This window comes from Malus sylvestris, chromosome 6 (assembly GCF_916048215.2).
Source record: "Malus sylvestris chromosome 6, drMalSylv7.2, whole genome shotgun sequence".
NCBI classification, from domain to species: Eukaryota; Viridiplantae; Streptophyta; class Magnoliopsida; order Rosales; family Rosaceae; genus Malus; species Malus sylvestris.
The window spans coordinates 33,435,853-33,459,456 of NC_062265.1; the positions used below are offsets into that span (position 1 = coordinate 33,435,853).

The 23,604-nt window shown below is 37.4% G+C and overlaps 2 protein-coding genes across 4 annotated transcripts; both read right to left on the bottom strand.

The window, feature by feature from the left end:
- Window positions 1-78: 78 nt before the first annotated feature.
- LOC126624954 (uncharacterized) lies at window positions 79-8,340 on the bottom strand. Of its 3 annotated transcripts, XR_007624270.1 has the most exons (6): window positions 8,149-8,340; window positions 7,698-8,045; window positions 6,994-7,389; window positions 6,117-6,528; window positions 5,489-5,926; window positions 79-1,035 (listed from the first exon to the last, which is right to left on the bottom strand). XR_007624270.1 is itself a non-coding variant. In XM_050294008.1 (5 exons), the coding sequence occupies exons 2-5, from the start codon at window positions 7,945-7,947 to the stop codon at window positions 5,725-5,727; spliced, it is 1,260 nt and encodes a 419-aa protein (XP_050149965.1). In that variant the 5' UTR covers window positions 7,948-8,045; window positions 8,149-8,340; the 3' UTR covers window positions 5,358-5,724. The 3 variants fall into 3 exon arrangements, 2 of the variants coding, with proteins under 2 accessions (XP_050149965.1, XP_050149966.1); XM_050294008.1 differs by lacking the exon at window positions 79-1,035 and having other exon boundaries at window positions 5,358-5,926; XM_050294009.1 differs by lacking the exon at window positions 79-1,035 and having other exon boundaries at window positions 5,358-5,926; window positions 7,698-8,340.
- Window positions 8,341-8,503: 163 nt separating this feature from the next.
- Window positions 8,504-9,714, bottom strand: LOC126624960 (uncharacterized). The gene is made up of 2 exons (XM_050294019.1): window positions 9,466-9,714; window positions 8,504-9,069 (listed from the first exon to the last, which is right to left on the bottom strand). Exons 1-2 carry the CDS (start codon window positions 9,671-9,673, stop codon window positions 8,849-8,851), a joined length of 429 nt encoding a protein of 142 aa, XP_050149976.1. The 5' UTR covers window positions 9,674-9,714; the 3' UTR covers window positions 8,504-8,848.
- Between the last annotated feature and the right edge of the window lie 13,890 nt (window positions 9,715-23,604).

The window sequence follows — 23,604 nt, forward strand, 5'->3', positions numbered from 1 at the left end:
TCGACTTTTTTTTCCTTTTTTTTTTCTTTTTCAACATTTTTTTCCAATTTTTTATGTTTGACATCAAGATGAAAATCAGAAGACCAAAAATATAATATAACTTTAAATTACTGATACAATAAGACCTAAGGCAAACAACTGCATTTAAATGTTTTAATATAAAGCTAAACAAATTTTAAAACTTTAATCAACGTTTTGTATGCTACAGTGCCGACTTTTTGAGTTGCCACGAGTTTTAGAGCATGTAGTTCCACTATGTGCCTTACCGGGCAGACTATCCAAATCAATGTCCGAAAACGAAGAGTAAGATGCGTACACTCTCTTCCCAGCTGATCCACAAGCGCAGCGCCTTACGTGCTGCGCCGCGTGCGATCCAACCTTGCACGGTACCTTGATGCAACACCAGACAACGGTTAAAGGGCAACAAATGCACAGTAAACAGGCATTGCAGAGAAACTGCGTGGCTTTTTCGCTCCATTTCGCCTTTCGTCCATGAGAAGAAGTGTAACTAGAAACAGATTGAGAATCCGAAGGCCTTGCAGTGTTCATCTTGCGTCGTTTGACATCGAAGGATTCGTTTAACGTAGCTTTCTTTTTGCTCTGTTACTCCTTATGTAAGGTTCTATCAAGTTGCTGTTCAGTGTCTTCTTTTTCTTCCTTTTTCCTCCTTTCTGTTTTACTTTCTGTGCAAGCTTTTCACTTTTTATCATCTCAGCAGAGCACTTGAAATATACTCCGGACGCCTTACGGGGTGCTTGATTCGTCAAGGACCAACTGCCTTGGAATATCGAAAGGCAAAGCAAAAGGGGGAACTGCGCGCCGTTGCAGGACGGGGAGGGAAGGGTGGAAAAAGAAAGACAGAAACCTTCTCAACCCTATGATGGATCAGGTTCCCTTAAACTTTTTCGAGTTTTAACGATGGATATTGTTGTTCATAAAGTAGCAGAATCTTATCTCAAACCTATCGTTATGCATCGATGCAGAAACCGTTCGCTCTGAAAGAATCCGATTCCAAATCGAGGATAATCTGTTGTCCTGGTGGAAGCAAAGCATATTTCAAGTAATAACAGACTGAGCAATATTAATGTTGTTGATGCACAAAACCGGATGGTCTTGGTACAACGTAAATCCGACCGTGAATCTGCATGAAATGTAAATGACACAAGAGTTATCGTGGTTCACCCCAAGGTTTGGGCTACGTCCACACTGATTATGTATTTATTTGAGGGAATAGAGAGGAAGAGGGTGAAAGCTTCTGAGAGCTTCTGAGGATGAGAGAGGGGATCTCAGGCCTAGGAATTGGCCTCCGAGAGTGAGAGTGAAGCCTCTCTCAATTGTTAGGGTGAGGAGTCCTTTTATAGAATAAGGGCTCCTCACTTATTACATATTTGCCCCTTCCTTTATCACATAATTACATTTAAGTCCCCCGAGTATTTGTACGAGATCTAAATACGAGGCCCTAAATATGGTATAAACAGTAGTCCCCCAAGTCTTCAGTCAAGAGAGTCTTTTGGCTGGAGACTTGAAATTCAGTCCATGTGTGGGCCGAAGTAACTAGATGTCGTCTAGAACTAATGCTTGATATGAGGCGGTGCCCAATCTGAAATGATGCTCAACTAGAAGTAGCACATGTTGCGAGGCCGCTTTGCTTGTAGCTTGTGTTGCCTTGGTTGGCTCGGCTTGTGGCGTTTGAAGGTGAGGGAGTCCCTTTTATAGAATAAGGGCTCGTTCCTCAATACATAAATGATGGGCTAGAGTTGATGCTCGCGGCGAGGCGGTTGCTCAGCTGGCGGCGTTTCTCTCTAATGAAGGTGAGGGAGTCCCTTTTATAAAATAAGGGTTCACTCCTCAGTACATGAATAATGGGTGCTCTCTAATGAAAGTGAGGGATTCCCTTTTATAGAATAAGGGCTCACTCCTCAATACATAAGTGATGGGCTAGAGTCTCCCAAGTATTTTTTATGAGGCCCAGTTGAGGCCCAATATATGGTACATAATGTAGTCCCCCAAGTCTTCGGTCAATAGAGTCTGTTGGCTGGAGACTTCAAATTGAATCCATGTATGGGCCGAAGTGGCGGTTGTTCGGATGTGGTATTTGTATACCCTGCACTGAAGCTTTGTAAGTGAAGCTTTGCAAGTGAAGCTTTGAAGCTAGAGCTCTGTAAATGAAGTTTTCGAAGCTGGAGCTTTTATAAATGAAGCTTTTGAAGCTAGAGCTCTGTAAATGAAGTCTTTGAAGCTAGAGCTCTGTAAATGAAGTCTTTGAAGCTAGAGCTCTTGTAAATGAAGCTTTTGAAGCTAGAGCTCTTGTGAATGAAGCTTTTGAAGCTAGAGCTCTTGTGAATGAAGCTTTTGAAGCTAGAGCTCTGTAAATGAAGTCTTTGAAGCTAGAGCTCTTGTAAATGAAGTCTTTGAAGCGGATTTGACATGAGTGATGCTCATGCATGTTTATGTTGATTGACATGAGTGATGCTTATGGATGTTTATATGAGTGATGCTTATGGATGTTTATGTTGATTGACATGGATGTTGACATGAGTGATGCTCATGAATGTTGATATGAGTGATGCTCATGAATGTTTATGTATGATTGGATGAGTGATGCTCATGAATGTTTATGTATGATTGACATGAGTAATGCTCATGTATGACTTGAAGTACTGGGCGTACTTTTGATCACCTGATTGGTGGTAATAGCGGCAGGTTGTCGAATAATTGTGGAGTATTGGGCGTACTTTTGATGACCTGGTTGGAGATAATAGTGGCAGGTTGCCGAATAATTGTTGAGTATGGGTCGTACTGTTGATCGCCTGGTTGGAGCTATTTTGAGCTTATGGGCCTTCGCTCTCCACACAACATTCCAGCCCATTTATTTTGGGCTTTGCCTCTTTTTTTTTTTTTTTTTTTTTTTTTTTTTTTTTTTTTTTACCCTCTGATGGGGTTTATACAGATGTCTTCGAAAGATAAGAAAAATAAATTACATCACTTTAATGTAAGGAAACCTTTATCTTCCTTCTAGGTCTTTCCGTAGCTTTCTCAGAAAATAGGAACATGCATGATGAAAGTGTGAGCATCTTCTTTGGCTTTAGTAAGATCTCATTTTTTCTTTTTCTTTTGCGTTGTCCCCATGTGCTCTCGAGGAGAGCCTCCATTTTTTTTTTTTTTTCTACTTTTGCTTTCTTAGTGACATGATGGCTGGATTGCTTCATTGGTGTGCAATTGGCGCATGCCATCTCCACAAACTTCTTCAGACCCTTTCCTCCTTTTCCTTTTTCTTTTCTACTTTTGTTCCCACTGCATCTCTGTCCGTCTCTTGGCGAAAACTGTCTCTGTCTCTTGGCGAAACTGAAGGGTTAACTCCACTTGCTTTTCTTGGACATCTTGGTCGTGCCCATCCACTATCACGCCTCTTTTTTCTTTTTCTGCTGTTTGAAACACAAGCTGGTGTACTCCAGCTGTAAAAATCCCATCAAAGTACTTTTCTTTTCTGCTCTTCTGCTTTTGTTCCCCACTCTTCCATATTTTTTATTTATTTTTTTTTTTTTGAAAATCCCTGTAGAGCTTAATGGCCGGTGGGATTTCCTCGCTGTGGACGAACAGCCAGACGTTCATCCCCGTCATGCACAGCTTCAGCACCTCCCATGGTGTCCCCTCGCTTGCAACGGATTTCGGCTATGAGGTGGCAGTTCTCGAGGTTTTCCTTGATGGTCTCGACGGTCCTGCTTCGACGCGGTGGTGGAGCTGGGGAAGTCGAAGTTCGGCTGGGACTCTTGTCCTGCCTCTGCCTGGTCTGGTGGTGGATTTTACTATTTTCTCTAAATAATCGTACTCGTCAAAATCCATCAGACCTTTCTTCTAACCAAACAATAACCTCACGGGTAAACCTCAGTTCTGGCGATATCTCCAGTGGAGCTTGGATTGGAGGGCTTTGGTTTCCTTAACAACGAACTGAAGCAAAGAACCAAAAAATAATGGAAACATTTTTCTCGTCGTACTGCAGCTGAGCCGCCGCGGACCCGTAGGCTCGACGCTCCAGATTCTCTTCGCCACATATCCCAAAAGCTTCAATCTGGGGCTGCCACTCTCGGTAACCAGGATGCAGGGACTGGCAGTATGAATGATTTAGGGGGAGCCATGTGAGACTTCGGCGATGCTCTCTGAATGTTTGATCCCTTCAACTCAGACGGTGTTTTGGCGTCGTAGATGTCCTCGTAAACGACGAATGCGGTGGTAACCCTTAAGCATCTGCAACAGATCAGGAAAGGGTTAGATCTTGCTCTCGGTGTGGTTGTACTCGAAACTGGAGACGTTCTTGGTCTCTGCTTCTTTGTCGCACCGATCCCGGTCTCTTTCTTCGTCTTCCTCTGATTTCAAGCTCAGGCCGTGGACTTCCGTGTCGCTAGTTGGTTCCGGTGAAGGAGCTCCGGCGGCGCTGGTAAAAAAATGGCAGCAATTACCTCATCGAGGAGGAAGAAGGCGGTAATGATCACAACGAGGATTCACCTCAATGTTTCTAGACGCTCCTTCCCGATAACTTCCAGATCCGGTCTCAGTATTTTGGATCGGGGATTGCATGGCGTTGAACCTGTAGTAATTGCCCTGCGAAGAGGACGAGTAGGCATGAGACGCCGGCGTAGAGATACCACGACCCCGTCCCGAACGGGATGTCGTCCAACGTCGTCATCAGGTCTATGGCGCCATTCAACGACATCATTTTTACCGTCGTATTCAGCTGTTAGATTAGGATACGTGATTATGCGTGATAGACGGCAGAGATTGAAGCAGCAGAGAAGCTCATTGTGAAATAAACAACGATGAGTTGAGGTTTTCTTGAGTTGTGTTGAGTGGTGTTTGGAGGTTTGAAACGGATTTTGCAGATTTGCAGATTCTGCAGATTCACGATGGAAGTGAAAAAATGAAAGAGAACCGACATAGTTTTTTGTGTCGATTCCCACAGACGGCGCCAAATGTTGATGCACAAAACCGGATGGTCTTGGTACAACGTAAATCCGACCGTGAATCTGCATGAAATGTAAATGACACAAGAGTTATCGTGGTTCACCCCAAGGTTTGGGCTACGTCCACACTGATTATGTATTTATTTGAGGGAATAGAGAGGAAGATGGTGAAAGCTTCTGAGAGCTTCTGAGGATGAGAGAGGGGATCTCAGGCCTAGGAATTGGCCTCCGAGAGTGAGAGTGAGGCCTCTCTCAATTGTTAGGGTGAGGAGTCCTTTTATAGAATAAGGGCTCCTCACTTATTACATATTTGCCCCTTCCTTTATCACATAATTACATTTAAGTCCCCCGAGTATTTGTACGAGATCTAAATACGAGGCCCTAAATATGGTATAAACAAATGTAACACTAACCATCTCATTAGCTAAAAAAGCAACTCGTTGGTAGTACATTAAGCTAGCAGCGAAAAAACTCACCGAACCAAAAAGACCTTTAAAAGTATTGCACATAAACTTCAAAACAACACTGACCTTAACAAGTTATACATCCATGTGAACATTTCAAGGACTTGAAGGCAAAGCAATTGGCTTCCAACATTAGTAACTAGCAAAATGTACCGATCCGTGCACCAAATATCCATTTGGGAGTATAGACTCTATAGCAAAATAATAATCTTAGAGCGGGGGTCAACCAATCAAAACACTGAACGTCAAGAAAATGTCATCCCAGACCAAGAAACTTATATGAGCTGCTGGAAATCAAGATCTCAAGCAGGTACTGCGCTCTTTCCTTGCAATTTCATGGTCTTGTTCTGCAGCCTCTCCATGAATGCAGGATTTGCTCTTAATCTCTTCTTGACATACGAAAGTCGAGCATCCTCAGCCAGTTTGTTTGCTTTCCCAGCTTCCTCAATGAGGGAAAGAAGTGTCCTGAGGCAGTCCTTTCTATTTTCTTCTCGGTGTTCAAATCTTCACAAGAAATCACGGAAACACTGATTCAGCTTAACTAATAAAATACACAATCAACAATACCATGTTGGAACTTGGAAGTGTTAGGATACACGCACTGCAGTCTGAACAACAATCAACCACTAAGAACTCCATTTAATAATGCAAATGATAATAGAGAAAGAGGGCATGCAGTTGCCAGTTGACTTACCTCTCACTAGTAATTGTAAGCTCATCTTTCCCTGGATGGTACCGCTTTCCAACCAAGTCTCTGAGCCGACGGAATTGATGCTTTGAAAGCCCGAGTTCTTTCACTGTAACAGACAGTTTCACTTTTCTATTCTTGGGATGCCAGGAATCACCACCAGGAGCAAAGACTACCCGTGTCTGCCACCTAAGGATTGGCCCTTCGCCTGGTGGGTCAGCTAGATCCTTCTTGTCATACACATCAGCCTCATCAAATTGTGGGGGGCCGTTGGCTTCCATCTTCTGCAAATAGTCCATGACAATCTCATCCTCAAACTCCTTGAACAACTCATAAGCTTCTTCAGGTTGAAGCTCCCCTCTTTCACACTTATCCCCTAAGTCATTGAACTTCTCTTCTACCTTCCTTTTCATGTCATCTGGAGAAGACAAATTATATTACACGTTATTCAAAGGGAATTGTTATTGGCACTCCAAAAATCTCATTCTACAGTCCAAACTTTCGATATTTGGAAAGAAAAATACACTTGTGAGGAGTGTAGAATGAGATTTTTGGAGTGCCAATAACACTTCCCTATTCAAAACTAAGCAAAAAATTGCAAGTTTGAATCAAAAGATGCAGCTTTGGTGACATTTGAACAGTTTCGTACAATATTCATCTCTGTGATAAGCAAAGAAAATGCTTGACAGCTAACAATTGAATGCACGGAAAATTACCCTTTGACCAAGGTCTAGCCGTGTTATGAATAATGATACTAAGAAAACAACTATTGCAATCATGTCGAAACAGATCAAACAAATGAAATTTTTTTAACACTCTGTGGGCAGATGCCGAAATGTCATAAAGCTTAACACACAAACATCCAGCAACAATAAGTGTATACCTGGTAGGAGCTTATCCCAGCTAAGCATATCCTCGAGAATCTCCTCACACTCCTTCGTATTTTTCATGATCCCGTGCTTAATTGCATCCTCAACAATATCATCCCACTTCTTGGGATCCATGTTGAAGTACTCATCGTTTGACATCCTCTTCATGACTATATCCTTTGCGTTATACAAGTCATCAATCTCTTCATCCGTGTCATGCAATTCCTCAAAATCCGATTCAAACTCTTGGTCCTTAACATCATCCAACGGCTGCATTTGCAATTCATCCATCAGCTCATCATCCGTTTCCTCATGCTTCCCAGCCAATCTCCTCTGCAGAATCGCTTCGAGTATGGCCGGAAGCGCCTCCTCGTCACCCTTAAAATATTTATCTATCCGCTCCTTCAGCTCTATAAAACCAAAAACGACAATTACAACGCAAATTTCAAACCCAATCGTTCTTATCTCTATAAATTTACAAGGCAAAAGAATAATAGTTACAAATATCACTTAAATTCAATAAATTTGTCCCTCCTTGGCACTAAACCAGAAACCCAATTAGCCAAAACATCCAAATAATCCAATCTCCATCAAATTATTTCACACTTTCTTCCTATAGAAAGGAAAAAATTACAAGACCCAAAACCCAAAAAATCCAAAAGATCAAAACTTTAATCTTTGGTAATAAAAAACTTGAAAAAAATAAGAGTTGGGTCACCTTTGTTATTGACGTCCTTAACTTCGACGGAAGCATCTTTCTTTTTGGTTGGGATCAAGCTCGAATCAGCAGCCGGATTGGGGCTTTCGGCGGAGGAGTCGCCCTCCGAGGAGAAGAACCGGCTGAGCAGGGACTGAGTCGAACGGGCGAGTGGGACGTGTGAGGGGGTAGGATTTGGGTTGAATGTTTGAGGAGAGAGAAGGCGATTGCGAGTGTAGAGAGAGAGATTGCTCAGCAGAGTTCGTCTCATGGTTCCTTCCTTCTCTCTCTAGGGTTTATCAAAAGTGGGGTTTTGGGTATCCATTAAAATGCTTTGCTTTCCTTCTTTCATTTTCCTTTCTCCCCAAACTGGAAAACGTAATTTGAAAAATAAAATAATTTTCATCTTACTACCTTAAATTTCTCAAAAATGGCACTTTGGTTATACTTATTTTTCGTTTCACTTTCATACCTAAAATTATAGTAGTCCACCACTTTCATACTTCCGTTAGCATTGCCGTCAAGTGCTCCGTTAACCGGTGACGTAGCAAGATCCATGGATTTAAAGGTCAGTGAACCAAGTCTGCATCAATATAGCTAGCTATCTTCAATTTTACAAGTTAGTTCGTTTTGCAGTCTGTTTTTCGCTGCCTCTGTCGATTGTTTGTATGTCTGTCTGTTTTGCTGCTCGATGATAGAGTTGGTCTGCTCTACCGGATTTCATGCTTCCTTTCGTGCATTTCGAGCCATTTGCGATCAACTCAAGTTTCTGTTCTCTATCTGTCGAAACCGGTGCATCAGATCAATCAGTTAGCTAAACAGCAGACTGCATAAAAGTGAGTTTCGTTCCTTCTTTTCTTTTCTGTAAACACAATGATTTCGCCAATTTGCAAGTACACATTTAACTTAACCTAAGATCATCGACAACCAGAGACATCCGAGTCCGAAAACTAAAACAATTTGAAGAAACTAAACCATGGAGGTCTTGCTTCTTTTGTACAACATTTTTCTAAAGAAAACTAATGAAAATAACTTAAAAATTTTGAGTTTTAGTGTAAAAATGTATTTTTTCGTTAAAGTGAACAATATCGGGAGTTTTTCGTTAAAGTTGCATGCTGCACAATGCAATGTACTTAATCCATGTTCCTTCATCACATTGTCTTTAATCGTCATCAAATTTCCAAATCACTGCCTGACAATTCATCGGAATCAGCTTCAACATCATCGTCGACATCACTCAGCGGCTCCTGCCCGTGCCCGAGAATCTCTTCCATCAATTTCTCATCGGTCTCTTCGTCCTTCCCTGCCAACTTCCTCTTCAGAATTGCTTCAAAGATTGATGGCAATGCCTCCTGATTCCCACTATAGTAGGAATCAATTCGCATTTTCAGCTCTGAAACCACATCATCAAAACCAAAGATTGAAATATTAAATTTAACCTCCAAAAAAGTAAGCATCTTTCCTCCTACTAATCTTGCAAGATCGAATTTTTATTGGAAAAAAAAAAAAACACGAGACACAAAATTTATTTAAAATTTCGGATCAAATAAAAGTACTAACCCCCCCCCCCCCAAAAAAAACCCAGAAACTCAACAAATTCCAACTTTTTTTCCAAGCCATGAATACTGCAAACTGCAAGTGATTAAAACATAAAAATAAAAATAGCATCTTTAAATCAATCAAATTGCGATTGTAATTTCCAAAATTTTCACACGAAATAGCAAATAATTAAAAGCTAAAAATTTCCCAGAAAACCCAAAATTTATATTTCTCAGAAAATCTTAATTACCTTCATTACTGACACCATCATCCCCTGCATCATTGGAAGCCTCTTTCCTGGGTGAGGGTGACTCGGTGGAGTAGAAGCTGAGTCTGGGCCGAGTCGAAGCAGCGAGCGGAGGGCCGAGTTGGGCTTTAGGGATCGGATTGTAGCAGGGAGGAGAGAGAAGACGAGTGCGAGCGTAGAAACAGACATTTCTAAGCAGGGATCTTTTCATCGTTAGGGTTTTTTTCTCTGCTCTGAGTAGGGTTTAAACGGGAAAATACTGATAAAATGGAAGAGTTATCTGGACCTATCGGCGGATTTGAATCATCAGGCCCACATGAATTACGGGCTTTGAGTGGAAAAGTTGACATAATATTGGGCTTGTTTTTTTTTTTTTTTTAAACCTACCTTTTTAGGAATTTTTTTTGAAATGTCATATAAACTTGTACACCCTTTAATTTGTCATAGAAACTAAAATTCTAAGCAATTTATCATACCAACTTTCTGAAATCATCAATTTGTCATCTCATCCTAACTCCGTTAAGTTTTTCAAACCAAAATAATTCATGTGCGAGGCACATGACTTGTGTTCAGGGTTGTTTCTATCATTTTAAGGACTTTTTACAAATTCTTTATTTTTCTTTAGTAAAACCCTTAAATTTTGTGTTTGATGGTATTCATGCGGATCATTGTGTTCGAGTAATGTATGTGCATTTACAACTCCATTTCTGGCACCATACAAGTTCTCAACCAGTTTCTCGTATAAAGGAGCCCATATAAAATTTTATTTTGTGGCATTCCAACTAAACTCACCCACTTGTGTATCTTAGCATATTTTGAGCAACCATACGAGAATGCAATGCAAAATCATTTGATTGCTACCATATCAAAAATATTGTTCCATTGCTTGATTATGATCAAAATAAAAAACACCAAATACTGAGGAAACAATGCTTAAAGTTCACAACATTGTCTTCATCCGAAAAAATTTGACATTAACAAAATGTCTAAATGACAGAAACCCTAGAATTGAGGCTTTAGAAACCCTATAATTGTTTTGATCAAATGCAACTTAATAGAAGGAAGTGGGGTGTTAAAATGACAGAAATAATCTTGAACACAAGTCATGTGCCACACACATGACTTATTTTGGATGAAAAACTTAACGGCGTTATAGTAAGATGACAAATTGATGGTTTCAGAAAGTTGATATGACAAATTGCTTAAAATTTTAATTTATATGACAAATTGAAAACTGTGTACAAGTTCATATGATATTTCAAAAAAATCCCTTTTATAATGGAAATGATTCTCGAACATTTTTTCTTTCGCATGTTTCAATGTAAGGTAGTGTTATCCACACATTCATTTTTACTTCTCGCACGCTTGTCTCAAATTTTAGCCCTTGGATCGAATGAATTCGAGAAGATCAATGGCAAAAAAATTAACAAGAGTGTGTGGGAAGTAAAAATAGGTGTATGAATAACACTTTCCTTCTATGTATTTTTGCTCATGGATTCTATTTAAGTAATTAATTCAAAGATTAAATAAATAAAGGTGTACATAAGAAGAATAAAGTGTACAAAAAAAGAGCACGAAAATTATTTCCATTGTCGAGCCTGGAATGATGGTTTATAATTAAGTAAGACATTAAAGTAATTGATTGTATGATGTAAATATAGCCTAAACCTAAGTGGGTAAAGGATTTCTAATTTGGTTGACATTGCTTGATGTGCGAGATCACTTAAGCACATCCTATATTACTTGGATTAGTAGCGCACACTATCGGGGTGGGTAGCTATAATCATGATAAAGACTAGAAATTACTTTCTTTTGCTAAAATTGGATCACTTAAGCACATCCTAAACTACTCAAATTGGTTGTGCACACCATCAGGGTAAGGAGCTATAATCATGATAAGGACTAGAAATTACTTTCTTTCGGTAAAATTGGGCATGGATTTATCATCACTTAGCAAGAAAAAGAAAGGGAATCAACTATATGTTTTGATACATATTCACAACTATGTAGTTTAATGATACTTTACTTTCATGGTTAAAAGAAATCCAAGTTCAACATATCGCCCATTAATTAAAAGTTCTCAAATCTGTTTCGTTATGAAAAAAAAAATTAAAATAGTTAGAAATGACATCATGTTTTTTTTTAAATATCTTCATATTATGATATTTTTATTTAACGGATGAGTGATGTGACATTTTGAAAATTCTTTCTAATTAGAAACAAAAATAGAGATTTTAATATATAATCTTAAAAACTTTAGTTTTGTAGTTTTATACTCTTAATTTCAAATGTAATTTTGTCCTTCATGTTTGTTTTATTCTTGTAGTCAATTAAAAAAATTAAAATAGTTAGAAATGACATCATGTTCTTTTTTAAATATCTTCATATTATGATATTTTTATTTAACGGATGAGTGATGTGACATTTTGAAAATTCTTTCTAATTAGAAACAAAAATAGAGATTTTAATATATAATCTTAAAAACTTTAGTTTTGTAGTTTTATACTCTTAATTTCAAATGTAATTTTGTCCTTCATGTTTGTTTTATTCTTGTAGTCAATTATTTCTGTTGTAAGTGATTTAGATGGTTAGCACATTGTTTTCTATTATTAAAACCCCTTATTACATAAGAAATCAAATTTTTAACATGTGAATTGTAACCAGAAAGATGCTAAAATATCTCTACCAAAATTTTCCAACTTCTAAAAATGTTTTGTCGAAACTTGACCACCTGTTAGTCTTTTCTTTGTGAAAGGTTGAAAAATAAGCATGGCTACAGGCAGATCACATATGACACACCTCGACCTAAATCAGGGCGTGCTGGCCGTCACGTGGGAGTGACGTAATCATGTGCACAGTGCGGAAGTAATAAAGATATAAGGGAAATGCGAATGAATAAAAACCAAATTACTAGCAGTACTAGATAATATAGAGTGCGAGCGAGATTAAGTGTGAAATACACAACCAGAGCATAAATATCCTAGATGCAGTCAAGCAAGACAAGTACTAAATGTACAACACCCAAGGGTGATCCTAATTTTATGATTTTATGTCAGAATCCCCACCGAAATCCTCGTGATCCACCTAAGCACTTCTACCTAAAACCTAAAGGGGCGCAAAATAGAAAATATGAGCGGGCAAAAACAAAGTTTTTCAAAATCATTTCATTTCTCAAAAGTTCTAACCCCTTACCGTAAAACCTGTATAATTTTCCCAGAAAAAATATAATATATGCTATATCAGAATTCATGCTTAAGATGAAAATCCATTAGGGGTGGGTTCGGTTTAAATCGGTTCGGTTTTTTGCCAAAACCGAAACCAAACTGAAATTTCGGTTCGGTTCGGTTCGGTTCGGTTCAAATTTTTTTCGGTTTTTTTCGGTTCAGTTTTTTTTCGGTTCGGTTTCGGTTTTTTGTTTTTATTTTTTTTCAAAAAATGAAAAACATTGAAATTTTAAATTTTAACATATCCAACACAATCATAACATAAACATTCTAACTATAATCAAAGACAATGAAAATAAACATTTAAAGTTGAACTAAAATCATCAATAAAGTCTTTCAAAGTCCAAACTAACAACCTCACAACACAAAAAACGTACAAATGACTTAGAAAAGTTAAATTGTATGATGTTGTTCAAAGATCAGTGTTGTTTGCTTGTAACTGCATGTTGACAACTTGATTAGTAAAGGTAATGCGTGGGTGGATTTATTTAGTGTGTGTTGGATTCTTTTCCATCACAAATTACCCAAGTAATCTACCCGAAATAAATGTTTATAGATTATGTTACATGTTATATGAGAGTAGATTTGGAAAAGAAAGCTGGCACAGAAGTAGACAGTGCTATGGAGATGGATGTAGGTACTTCGGGAAGAGGTTTGGTTCTGGAACCTTATATGGGGGAGAAATAATAGGTTAGGGTTTAGAGTTTTTATAGGCCTTTTTTTAATATTTTGAGCTTAAAGTTTGGCAACACATTGGGTTAGCACATTTTAACTTACAAATTGGGTTTAGAAAATAATACCCAAAACAAATAATTAAATAAAAAAATTAATTTAATTAATTCGGTTCGGTTCGGTTTGGTTCGGTTTCTAGATCACTAAAACCGAACCGAACCAAAAGAATTCGGTTCGGTTCGGTTTTTTCAATTCGGTTCGGTTTTTTCGTTCGGTTTGGTTTTCGGTTTTTTTCGGTTTTCGGTTTTTTGAACCCACCCCTAAAATCCATAGAAGTATATCATGCCAAAGTAATCTAGTTAAATATATCAGTGCCATATATCATAACAGCCAGATCTACCTAACATGACCTGCACGGCTGAGTATATAGCTCATAACCAATCTCAATCATATCAAGTCAAATCCTGCACACGTGTCGGAACCACCTAAAGTGGTATGTACAACAGGACTAGGTGTAAAATAAATATGCTCTAGTGCTACGATCATGTGAAGACTGTGCGAATAATCACGGGTCACCTACGAGTCAGAACCACCTAAAGTGGTCTGTACGTCAAGTCTGTGCACCTAATTTGGATCCAAGGTGAGCATATGGTGAGGGAGGTGAACGTCACATGAAGGACTGTGCCATAACTCTGGGCGGGAGCTCTAACACTGGGATGCAGGTTTATGAGCTCTCAATACATCACAACATATCTCACATAATTGAAGCAATCTTATATCTTTAATTTATGAACTTACCTAGCACTTACATGTGCGTCCGCAGCACCAATCATAAGTATATGCAACTACTAATGCATAAATAAATAGACAGATACTTTGCATGGCATTTCAAAAACGCATAATCATTCAAATTCATTTTATGGGAAAAATCTCAAGTATATAAGTATATACGGAAAACCAAAAGCCCAATCACTGATATGTCGAAGGGTCGTAGCCCCCGAGCCTCGATTGATGGCGCTCGTCCTCCTGATAGGTCTCACTTATATGCGAAATAACTGAATAAACGTTATTTAAAGCACATACACAAAACTAGGAAATAACCTCTCAAACAATGCTCAAATGGGGTATTTGAATATACTACCATGACCTACTCAACCTTAGAAGCATCCCCAAATTTTAGAAAAAAATTTCATGACCCCACGCGCCTTCACGTGCCGGTTAAGGCGTGGCCAGACTCGCAGCTCACGTGCAGGCATGTGCCTGGCACACCCAATGGATTCCCTAACGGCGTTAAGGAATATTCCATTAAAAACTAGAATATGCCGTTAAAGTTACCTGACGGTGTCAGAATATTCCCTTAACTTTGACGGAATATTCTTTTCCTTCTTCCTTGGTTTGCCGGAGTCCGGCGCCGATCACCGCTGCGATCACCGGAAACTAGGAAATTTTAAAACTTCAATATCTTCTTCATTTCTTCACCAAAATTCATGAAATTTGAACCAAATTGAAGCTTAAGATGAGAAGAACATATTCATACCACTTTCAAGCCCTAAAATCCACGAAATCTCGCCGGAGAACCCTCGATAATCAGGCCAAAATTTGAAACTCATGAACTAGGACTTCCCGACGTCCAAAACATTTAAACTTTCTTCCCCGAGCTTCGTGAAGATGTTTTAAGGCTTCCTATAACCTTAAAACTCCATCAAAACTTCAAAATCACGAGTGCATGAATAGAACACAAAATCGAGGTTCTTGGGTTCTTGGGTTTTCGAGTTTTCGAGGGTTTCACGTCCAACCAAAGGTATAGAACAACTCCTAAGCATACTAGGAGTTCAAAGATGTCAACTACACCCTCGATCCATGATTGGAAGTGAAGGTTGAAGGTTGTCCGTACGTTGTACAGAAAATGGATAAAATCCGAGAGAATGAGAGAGAGAGAATGGTCAACAGGTTGCTTGGGTGTGTGTGAGTGGTCCTAATTTGGGTTACCAACTAAAACAACAAAAGCTTAAGTTCTAGTTGGGTCCAAAAATTTAGGAACTTAACATATTGGACACCTCTAAAAGCATGTCACACACAACAAACCGCAACGTCCATGGGCAAAATAGACATTTCATACTGACGATAAAATAATTCGGGACGGGCTATGACAACATAAGCTTATTTGTGCTTTTCCTTAAAAGTCGATTTCTGCTTTGACAATTAACTTTTCTTTGCGTCTACTATTGTCGTGTGCTTTACACTTATTCATATAAATATTAAGGGTAAATTACATAAAACTACCTCAACTATTGGGTCAGTCAAAGTTTCATACCCCTTCTTTAAAAAATTTCAATATCATACCTTATCTTCAAATTTGTTGCAATGCCATACCTTCCGTCAGTTGTCTGTCAATTCCTCTATTAAATGCTGACGTGGCTTAAGACGGAGCCCACTTTCTATTAAAAATTTAATTAAATATTTTTATAAAAAGAAGGTGGGACCTACCCACATTCTTCCTATCTCACCCGTCCCCCCTACCTTCTTTATATCTCATTCCCCATTCATCAGTCGTTGGACGGCACCAATCCCATCAGACCTCAAACAAAAAATCAAACCTAATCCAAAATCAAATTTCATCATCCCACCCCCAGAACCCCCAAAAATCAAATCCAAAACCAAAATTTCATCACCTCAAAACCCATTAAGAATCAATTCGCATCCCACCTTCCCGAGTCATTGTCATTCTGGGTTGTCAATAGAACAAATTGCATTCTGGGTCGTCACCGCCGACACCGTCTGCATCCCTTTCGTACGACTTGATCCTGAACTGTCTGCATCTTCTCCATCACCTTCCTGGCGTATGCGTTTTTCCCTACGTGGGCCTCGAACCATGACCTGGTCGCATCTGCATTGGCCTCTCGCTTTTCCATTTTTTTCTCTGGGTGTGGAGATTTGAAGAGAACGGAGAAGACCGGAAGAGACGGGGGAAAGATCGAGAGAGAAAGGAGGAGAGGTGTGGGGAGGTTAGTGGAGGTAGAGGAGGAGGAAGAGGAGGAAGAGGATGAGGGGGATGGGGAATGGGAGGAGTGCCATGGAAGGGAGGAGGAGATGGAGGAAGAGAGGGTGCGCGGCGGTGGGGTTTTGAAGTTAAGGGAGGAAGGGTTGGGGGGGGGGGACATAGGTGGGATAGGAAAAAGGTGGGTGGGTCCCACCTTCTTTTTATAAAAATATTTAAATAATTGTATTTTAAAATTTTTAATTATTTAATTAAATTTTTAATAGAAATGGGGCATTGTCTCAAGCCACGTCAGCATTTAACAAAGGAATTGATAGACAATTGATTGAAAGTATGACATTGCAACAAATTCGAATATAAGGTATGACATTGAAATTTTTTAAAGATGGGGTATGAAACTGTGACTAACCAAATAGTTAAGGTAGTTTTATGTAATTTACTCAAATATTAACCTGCTGCTGAGAAGAGCACACCATTTCCCCCTAATATAATAAAAGATACCCTCTTTTTACAGCATAAAACAAAGCTTATTTTGAAGGGTCCAATCCGAATGCATTAACCATGAGACTAATTGTAAATCTAGACATTAAAAAAAAATCAACGAAAAGTCCTAAAAAACTTTAGTTTTAATGAAAATTGACAAATAAATGTGTAAGTACATAGTATTAGGAAAGGTAAAAATGTGGGTTTTCGTTAAAAGTAAACAGTACCGGAAGTATTTCGTTAAAACTTCCTTTAAAATGCTTAATTATGCTTAATGGGCATGGTTTACATTTTGTTCAACCATACATGATTGACTCTCGAAACTACCAAGTACTTGCTAGTTGTTAAAGAATATTGTTGAAGCACCACATATACCCGGAAGAATCCTTTCGAAGCACATAAGTCAACCTAACTTCCTTATTATGCTGCATGTTAATTTAACAAACCAGAACAATGGTACATCTGTTTCTTTGCATTTGAGTTAAAATCTTATTTTGTAAATTAGAGTGTTTTCTTTTAAAAACTAAAGCATATTAATGTATAATCATGACTAAATATTTGATGATGAAAAAATTTAGCTACTCTCACACCAGCACTAGAGTATATCCACAACCTCAAGTTGGAAAGACTTACGCATGACACCTAACTGTCAACTCCCACTAGTATGGATTGACGTAGAACTTTACATATCGTACACCAACTAAAATGCTGGCAGCAAAGATCAAACTTGAATTCAAGATTAACTACAAGCATGATGTTACCAACTTAACGGCGTTAGGGTAAGATGACAAAATGATATGACAAATTGCTTAAAATTTTAGTTTATATGACAAATTGATGATTTTGGAAAGTTGAAATGACAAATTTACAATTTTTGGACATTTTTTCTTTCGCATGTTTCATTGTAGGGTAGTGTTATTCACACATTCATTTTTACTTCTCACACGCCTGTCTCAATATTTGGCCCTCAGATCGAATGAAATCGAGAAGATCAATGGCAAAAAAATTAATAAGAGTGTGTGGGAAGTGAAAATAAGTGTATCAATAGCACTATCCTTCTATGTATTTTTGCTCATGGATTCCATTTAAGTAATTAATTCAAAGATTAAATAAATAAAGGTGTACATAAGAAGAACAAAGTGTATGAAAAAAGAGCACAAAAATTATTTCCATTGTCGAGCCTGGTATGAAGGTTAGTAATTGAGTAAGACATTAAAGTAATTGATTGTATAATGTAAATAGAGCCTAAACCTAAGTGGGTAAAAGATTTCTAATTTGGTCGACATTGCTTGATGTGCGAGATCACTTAAGCACATCCTATATTACTCGGATTAGCAGAGCACGCTATAAGGGTGGGTAGCTATAATCATGCTAAAGACTAGAAATTACTTTCTTTTGGTAAAATTGGATCACTTAAGCACATCCTAAACTACTTAGATTAGTAGTGCACGCCATCAGGGCGGGTAGCTATAATCATGATATTACTTTCTTTGGGTAAAATTGGGCATGGATTTATAGTCACTTTGCAAGAAAAAGAAAAGGAGTTGTATCAACTATATGTTTTGATACATATTCACAACCATGCAGTTTAACGATACTTTATTTTCAAGGTTAAAAGAAATCCGACTTCAAATCATATTGCTCATTAATTAAAAGTTCTCAAATCTACTCCGTTATGGAAAAAAATAATAATAATTAAAAAAAATAGTTAGAAATGACATCATGTTCTTTTTTAAATTATCTTCATATTTTTATATTTTTATTTAACAGATGAGTGATGTGATATTTTGAAAATTCTTTCGAATTAGAAACAAAAATAGAGATTTTAATATATAATCTTAAAAACTTTAGCTTGTAGTTTTATACTCTTACTTTCAAATGTAATTTTGTCCTTCATGTTTGTTTTATTCTTGTAGTCAATTATTCTATTGTCAGTGATTTAGATAGTTAGCACATTATTTTTTATTATTTAAACCCCTTATTACATAAGAAATCAAATTTTTAACATGTGAATTGTAACCAGAAAAATGCTAAAATATCTCTATAAATTTTTCCAACTTCTAAAAATGTTTTGTCGAGACTTGACCACCCGTTAGTCTTTTTTTTTTTCTTTCTTCAAAATAAATGTTTCGTGCACCTGAGTGCCAAAAATGCTATTTTAAAAACTATTTTTGAAAACAACGAAAGGTTGAAAAATAAGCATGGCCAGAGACAGATCAGAGAAGCCGATTTGTGCTTTTCCTTAAAAGCCGATTTCTGCTTTGACAATTGACTTTTCTTTGCGTCTACTCTTGTCCTGTGCTTTACACTTACTCATATAAATATTAACCTGCTGCTGAGAGGAGCACACCATTTTTTCCTAATATAATAAAAGATACCCTCTTTTTACACCATAAAACATAGCTTATTCCGAATGGTCCAATCCTAATGTACTAACCATGAGACTAATGTAAATCTAGACATTAAAAAAATGCTTAATTATGCTTAATGGGCATGGTTTACATTTCGTTCAACCATACATGATCGACTCTCGAAACTACTAAATACTTGCTAGTTGTTAAAAGAATATTGTCGAAGCACCACATATACCGGAAGAATCCTTTTGAAGCACATAAGTCAACCCGATCTCCTTATTATGCCGCGTGTTAATTTAACAAACCAAAACAACAGTACATTCGTTTCTTTGCAATTGAGTTAAAATCTTATTTTGTAAATTAGAGTATTTTCTTTTAAAAACTATAGCAGATTAATGTATAATCATGACTAAATATTTGATGATGAAAAAGTTTAACTACTCTCACCATTAGCGTCTAAGTATACTCACAACCTCAAGTTGAAAAGACTTACGCGTGAAACCTAACTGTCAGCTCCCACTAGTATGAATTGACGTAGAACCTTACATATCGTACACCAACTAGAATGCTGATCAGGGCCGGTCCAGAGATTTTTGAGGCCCAGGGCAACGCCGAAAAAAGTGCCCTAACTTCATATAAGAAAATTATTTATTTTCACACGTAAGACATTGATAAAATTATACTTAGAAAAGCACTTCAAACTCAATAATTTAGAAACACAAAAAGACTAATTTATTTTGTATTGAGAGAAGAAAACCAAACAACTCTGGGCTTATAAGTTGATAGATGATGAATTTTGTTTTCCATTTGAACTTTGAAAGTGTTTTTGTATAAATCATGAGGTGTTTTTTCTTATTTACTAACCTTGTCAATATGGGACTAAAAAAATAATGATGTTTTCGAGTCTTTAATTGATATGTATTAGTAATGAATGGGCATTAAATTAAATATTTTGATAACACGTCATATAATTTACAAATTTGCGCTAAAAATTTGGTCTACGTATTACTCATTGTTGAAGATTAGACTTGAATTGAAACGAATATTTAAAAATAACAACCCACATAGCTACTAGCTAGTAACTAAAAATAAATTAACAACCAAACAAAAAATAAATTAACAACCAAACAAAAATTTGTAAAAATTCAAAAAAAATAAACATGCACATAGCGTTTCGAACTTAGGACCTCTTGTTAATTTTAAACAACAAAAACCATTGCTTCTAATTAAACTTCTTGATCCTTTAACCAAATTTTATAAATTTATACTCTTACGAAAAGAAATTTGTAAAAATTAGAAAGTAAATAAGCACATGTGGTGTTTTGAACTCAAGACCACTCATTATTTTCAAATGACCAAACCACCTCTTCTACTTAAATTTATGTCTCACAAGTTTTATAAATTTATACTCTTATGAAAACATATATAAATATATCACCCTAATAATTTTGATGCCCCCAATATTTTTGGACCCCGGACAGTTGCCCTGCTTGCACTGGACCTGGGCCGGCCCTGATGCTGATAGCGAAGATCAAACTTGAATTTAAGATTAACTACAAACATGCTATTACCAACTGAACCAACCCGGCTCATCATGACTAAATTTAAAGACAAACTAATAAATTTTTTTCCCTCGTTAGACAAGATAATGAAATCAAAACCTTTTTAATCCGTAAATTGTGGTGAAATGGTCGAGAAATGGCGAGCCTCTTTCTTTTTGCCACTATATTGTCTGTTTGGAATTGGACCCATGCATGCACTCAGACATAGTTAGAATCTTCGACAACAATTTTAGTTGAATTAGGTAATTAATCCCCTGCTTTTTAGTTGTATAAATAAAATAATATAAGCGGCAAGCTGTTGAACGTTGATGAATCGTGCAAACTGAAAAAATTAAGTTGCTATAATACATATTTCTATTCGAGCGATGTTATAATTTAATTTAAATGTCATTTTTTTATTATCTAAATTTAAATTGAATCGTCACGGATTTTGACAAAAATAAGAGAAGCTAAATACACGACGACATTGAGTAAGTGGCGGGGAAAGGTCTGGGATTCAGGCAATCGTCCAGTAGTGTCGTACGTAGTGAGTTTAGTGCACTTAGCTAAAGTGGCTTGGATTTCACATCCATAAAATAAGATGCATAAAGTCTTTAATATGGTTAGAAATCGTTATACAAAAAGAGATTCAAAGTTAAATATAAAAGAAACACTACTCTTAGCAACCTTATAATTTCGTTTCAATGTCTTTATAATAGGAAATAGAGCAACTTCCTTTCTCAAATGGCACTCAACTAGTGGAGTCACGGGGTGGGCTTCTAAAGATGCCTTGGAAATTCTCAAGATTTAAAAAAGTAAAGAAAAGTGGGTTTTTTTATAATAATTGCCTTAAATTGTGATTATAAAGCTTTGCTTAGGGATCCCTCCACGTTCTTTATAGTCAAAACTATATTGTCCCCTAAGTGGACATTGGAATGAACAAACAAGTCATAACTATATGATGTTTCTGAATTTGGATCATCTCTATAACTTAATGTTCAGAGCATGGATCAGAAAATTGGGGGAGATTTGGTTTGTGTGAGGTGGGTTAGCAGATGAGTGAGTTAATAAGAACCGTCAGTTTTAATTTAAATGGTCCAAATTGCCTAGTCTAGCTTTCGGCTCCAGACAATGAGGTCCGTAGTAGATCTCTGTTCAATACTTATATATAGGTTTACATTGCAATATGTTAGCCTATGAGGGTTTTATTCTTAATTTTCCCTCATATGGAGCAATTAAATCACTTGAGAATGTTCTACTTCTAGGTTAGATAGTTTGAAAAAGCTTGAGGAAAATTGGAAGTTTGAAATTTTCTCATGGAAGAGCCATTTTAACGAAAAGGATTTACATACAACCCTTCTAGATTTAGATGTAACATGTCATAGTAACATCTAGAGCAATATACTTGTCACTCCACTTGTACACGAAATATTGTATTCTATTTTGCTTGGTTCATCATGGTTATCATAACAATGTCTTCACATTTTTTAAATGAAATAGATAATATAAATATTGAATAAGAAGGATTATACCTAAAAGGGAAAAAGTTAGTCAATGTCATAAGAGATTATGCGACTCAAATTACACATTATAACTCAGACTGCAGATGCCAAGGCAACCTACTTCTTTACCCCTCTTAGAAATTAGAAGAAGTCAGATTCCGATAGAACGGTCCCACTGTCCCTACGGACACAAGCTAAGAAAACCTAATTACTAAATAGCAAGGTGAAACCCATAAATGGAAAAGGAAAAGAAGTTGAAGAGAAAAGAAAACAAAAAATTGAGGAGATTGCAAGGGTGAGTTTGGTAATGTGGGGGTTGCGTTTCTCATGTGATACATTGCTTTCTGGTCAATTATCATGTGATGCGTGCATGGTAAAAATAGACATTTGGGTTTCTCATGTGATACATTTGCACCTTATGTTTTGACACAATGCTTTATAATATTGACACGAAAATTAACGTTAAACTGTAAGATGACAGAGAATTCATAGAGACTTCCACTTTTGAGAGAATCCCCCTTAACATTTCTTGTCAAGTCAATTCTCAGATGAAGGTGACTAAACATATCCTCATTTATAGCACATACATATTCACCAAGTAATTGGGTGAATGCAATTACATATTCACCAAGTATGTGGGTAGTCTTAAATTTCAGGTAGACGGCCATGGACCCACTCCAACAACACTGATACTGTACCCACTTGGCCATCTGCTCAATCCATCAGGTGTGAGATTTTAATACAAAATGCCTTGGTGTTAGTTAGATTGGAGTAATTCTATTTAAAAGGCTTGTTCTCAAGCTTTGTGGCCGTTGTGGGACAAATGAATTCTAATACTCCCCCGTAGGTGAGACCCTATTTTATGGGTCACACATGGAGTTTCACACATCGGCAACCAAGTGGAGCCAAGATGGGGCTCACCCGTTCGCGCTGGACCAATGCACGTGACATCTTTTGGCCTACGTGGAGCCATATCAGGGCTCACCTATTTGTGCGGGGCCATAGGAGACCCACTCGTTCACGTGGATGTATGAACCCATCCCCTAGCTCTGATACCATCTTAAATTTCAGGTAGACGGGTCATGGGCCCACTCCAACAACACCGATACTATCCCCACTTGGCCACCTGCTCAATCTATTAGGTGTGAGGTTTTAATACAAAATACCTTGGTGTTAGTTAGAGTGAGGTAATTCTATTTAAAGGACTTGTTCTCAAGCTTTGTGGCTGATGTGGGACAAATGAATTCTAACAGGTAGGGAGGGTGTATGCAATGAACTTGGAGTCGGAAGTGTACGAAGAATTTCATGTAACGAAAAATTATTGTGATATTATGTAAATACATGATATTATGTGATATGATTTAAGAT

Coding starts and splice junctions, on each gene's coding strand:
- LOC126624954 (XM_050294008.1), bottom strand. CDS start 7,947: ATGAGACGAACTCTGCTGAGCAATCTCTCTCTCTACACTCGCAATCGC. Junction 6,529..6,993: donor CTGGGATAAGCTCCTACCAG/GTATACACTTAT, acceptor TGTCTTCTCCAG/ATGACATGAAAAGGAAGGTA. Junction 5,927..6,116: donor CTTACAATTACTAGTGAGAG/GTAAGTCAACTG, acceptor TTTCTTGTGAAG/ATTTGAACACCGAGAAGAAA.
- LOC126624960 (XM_050294019.1), bottom strand. CDS start 9,673: ATGAAAAGATCCCTGCTTAGAAATGTCTGTTTCTACGCTCGCACTCGT. Junction 9,070..9,465: donor TGATGGTGTCAGTAATGAAG/GTAATTAAGATT, acceptor ATGTGGTTTCAG/AGCTGAAAATGCGAATTGAT.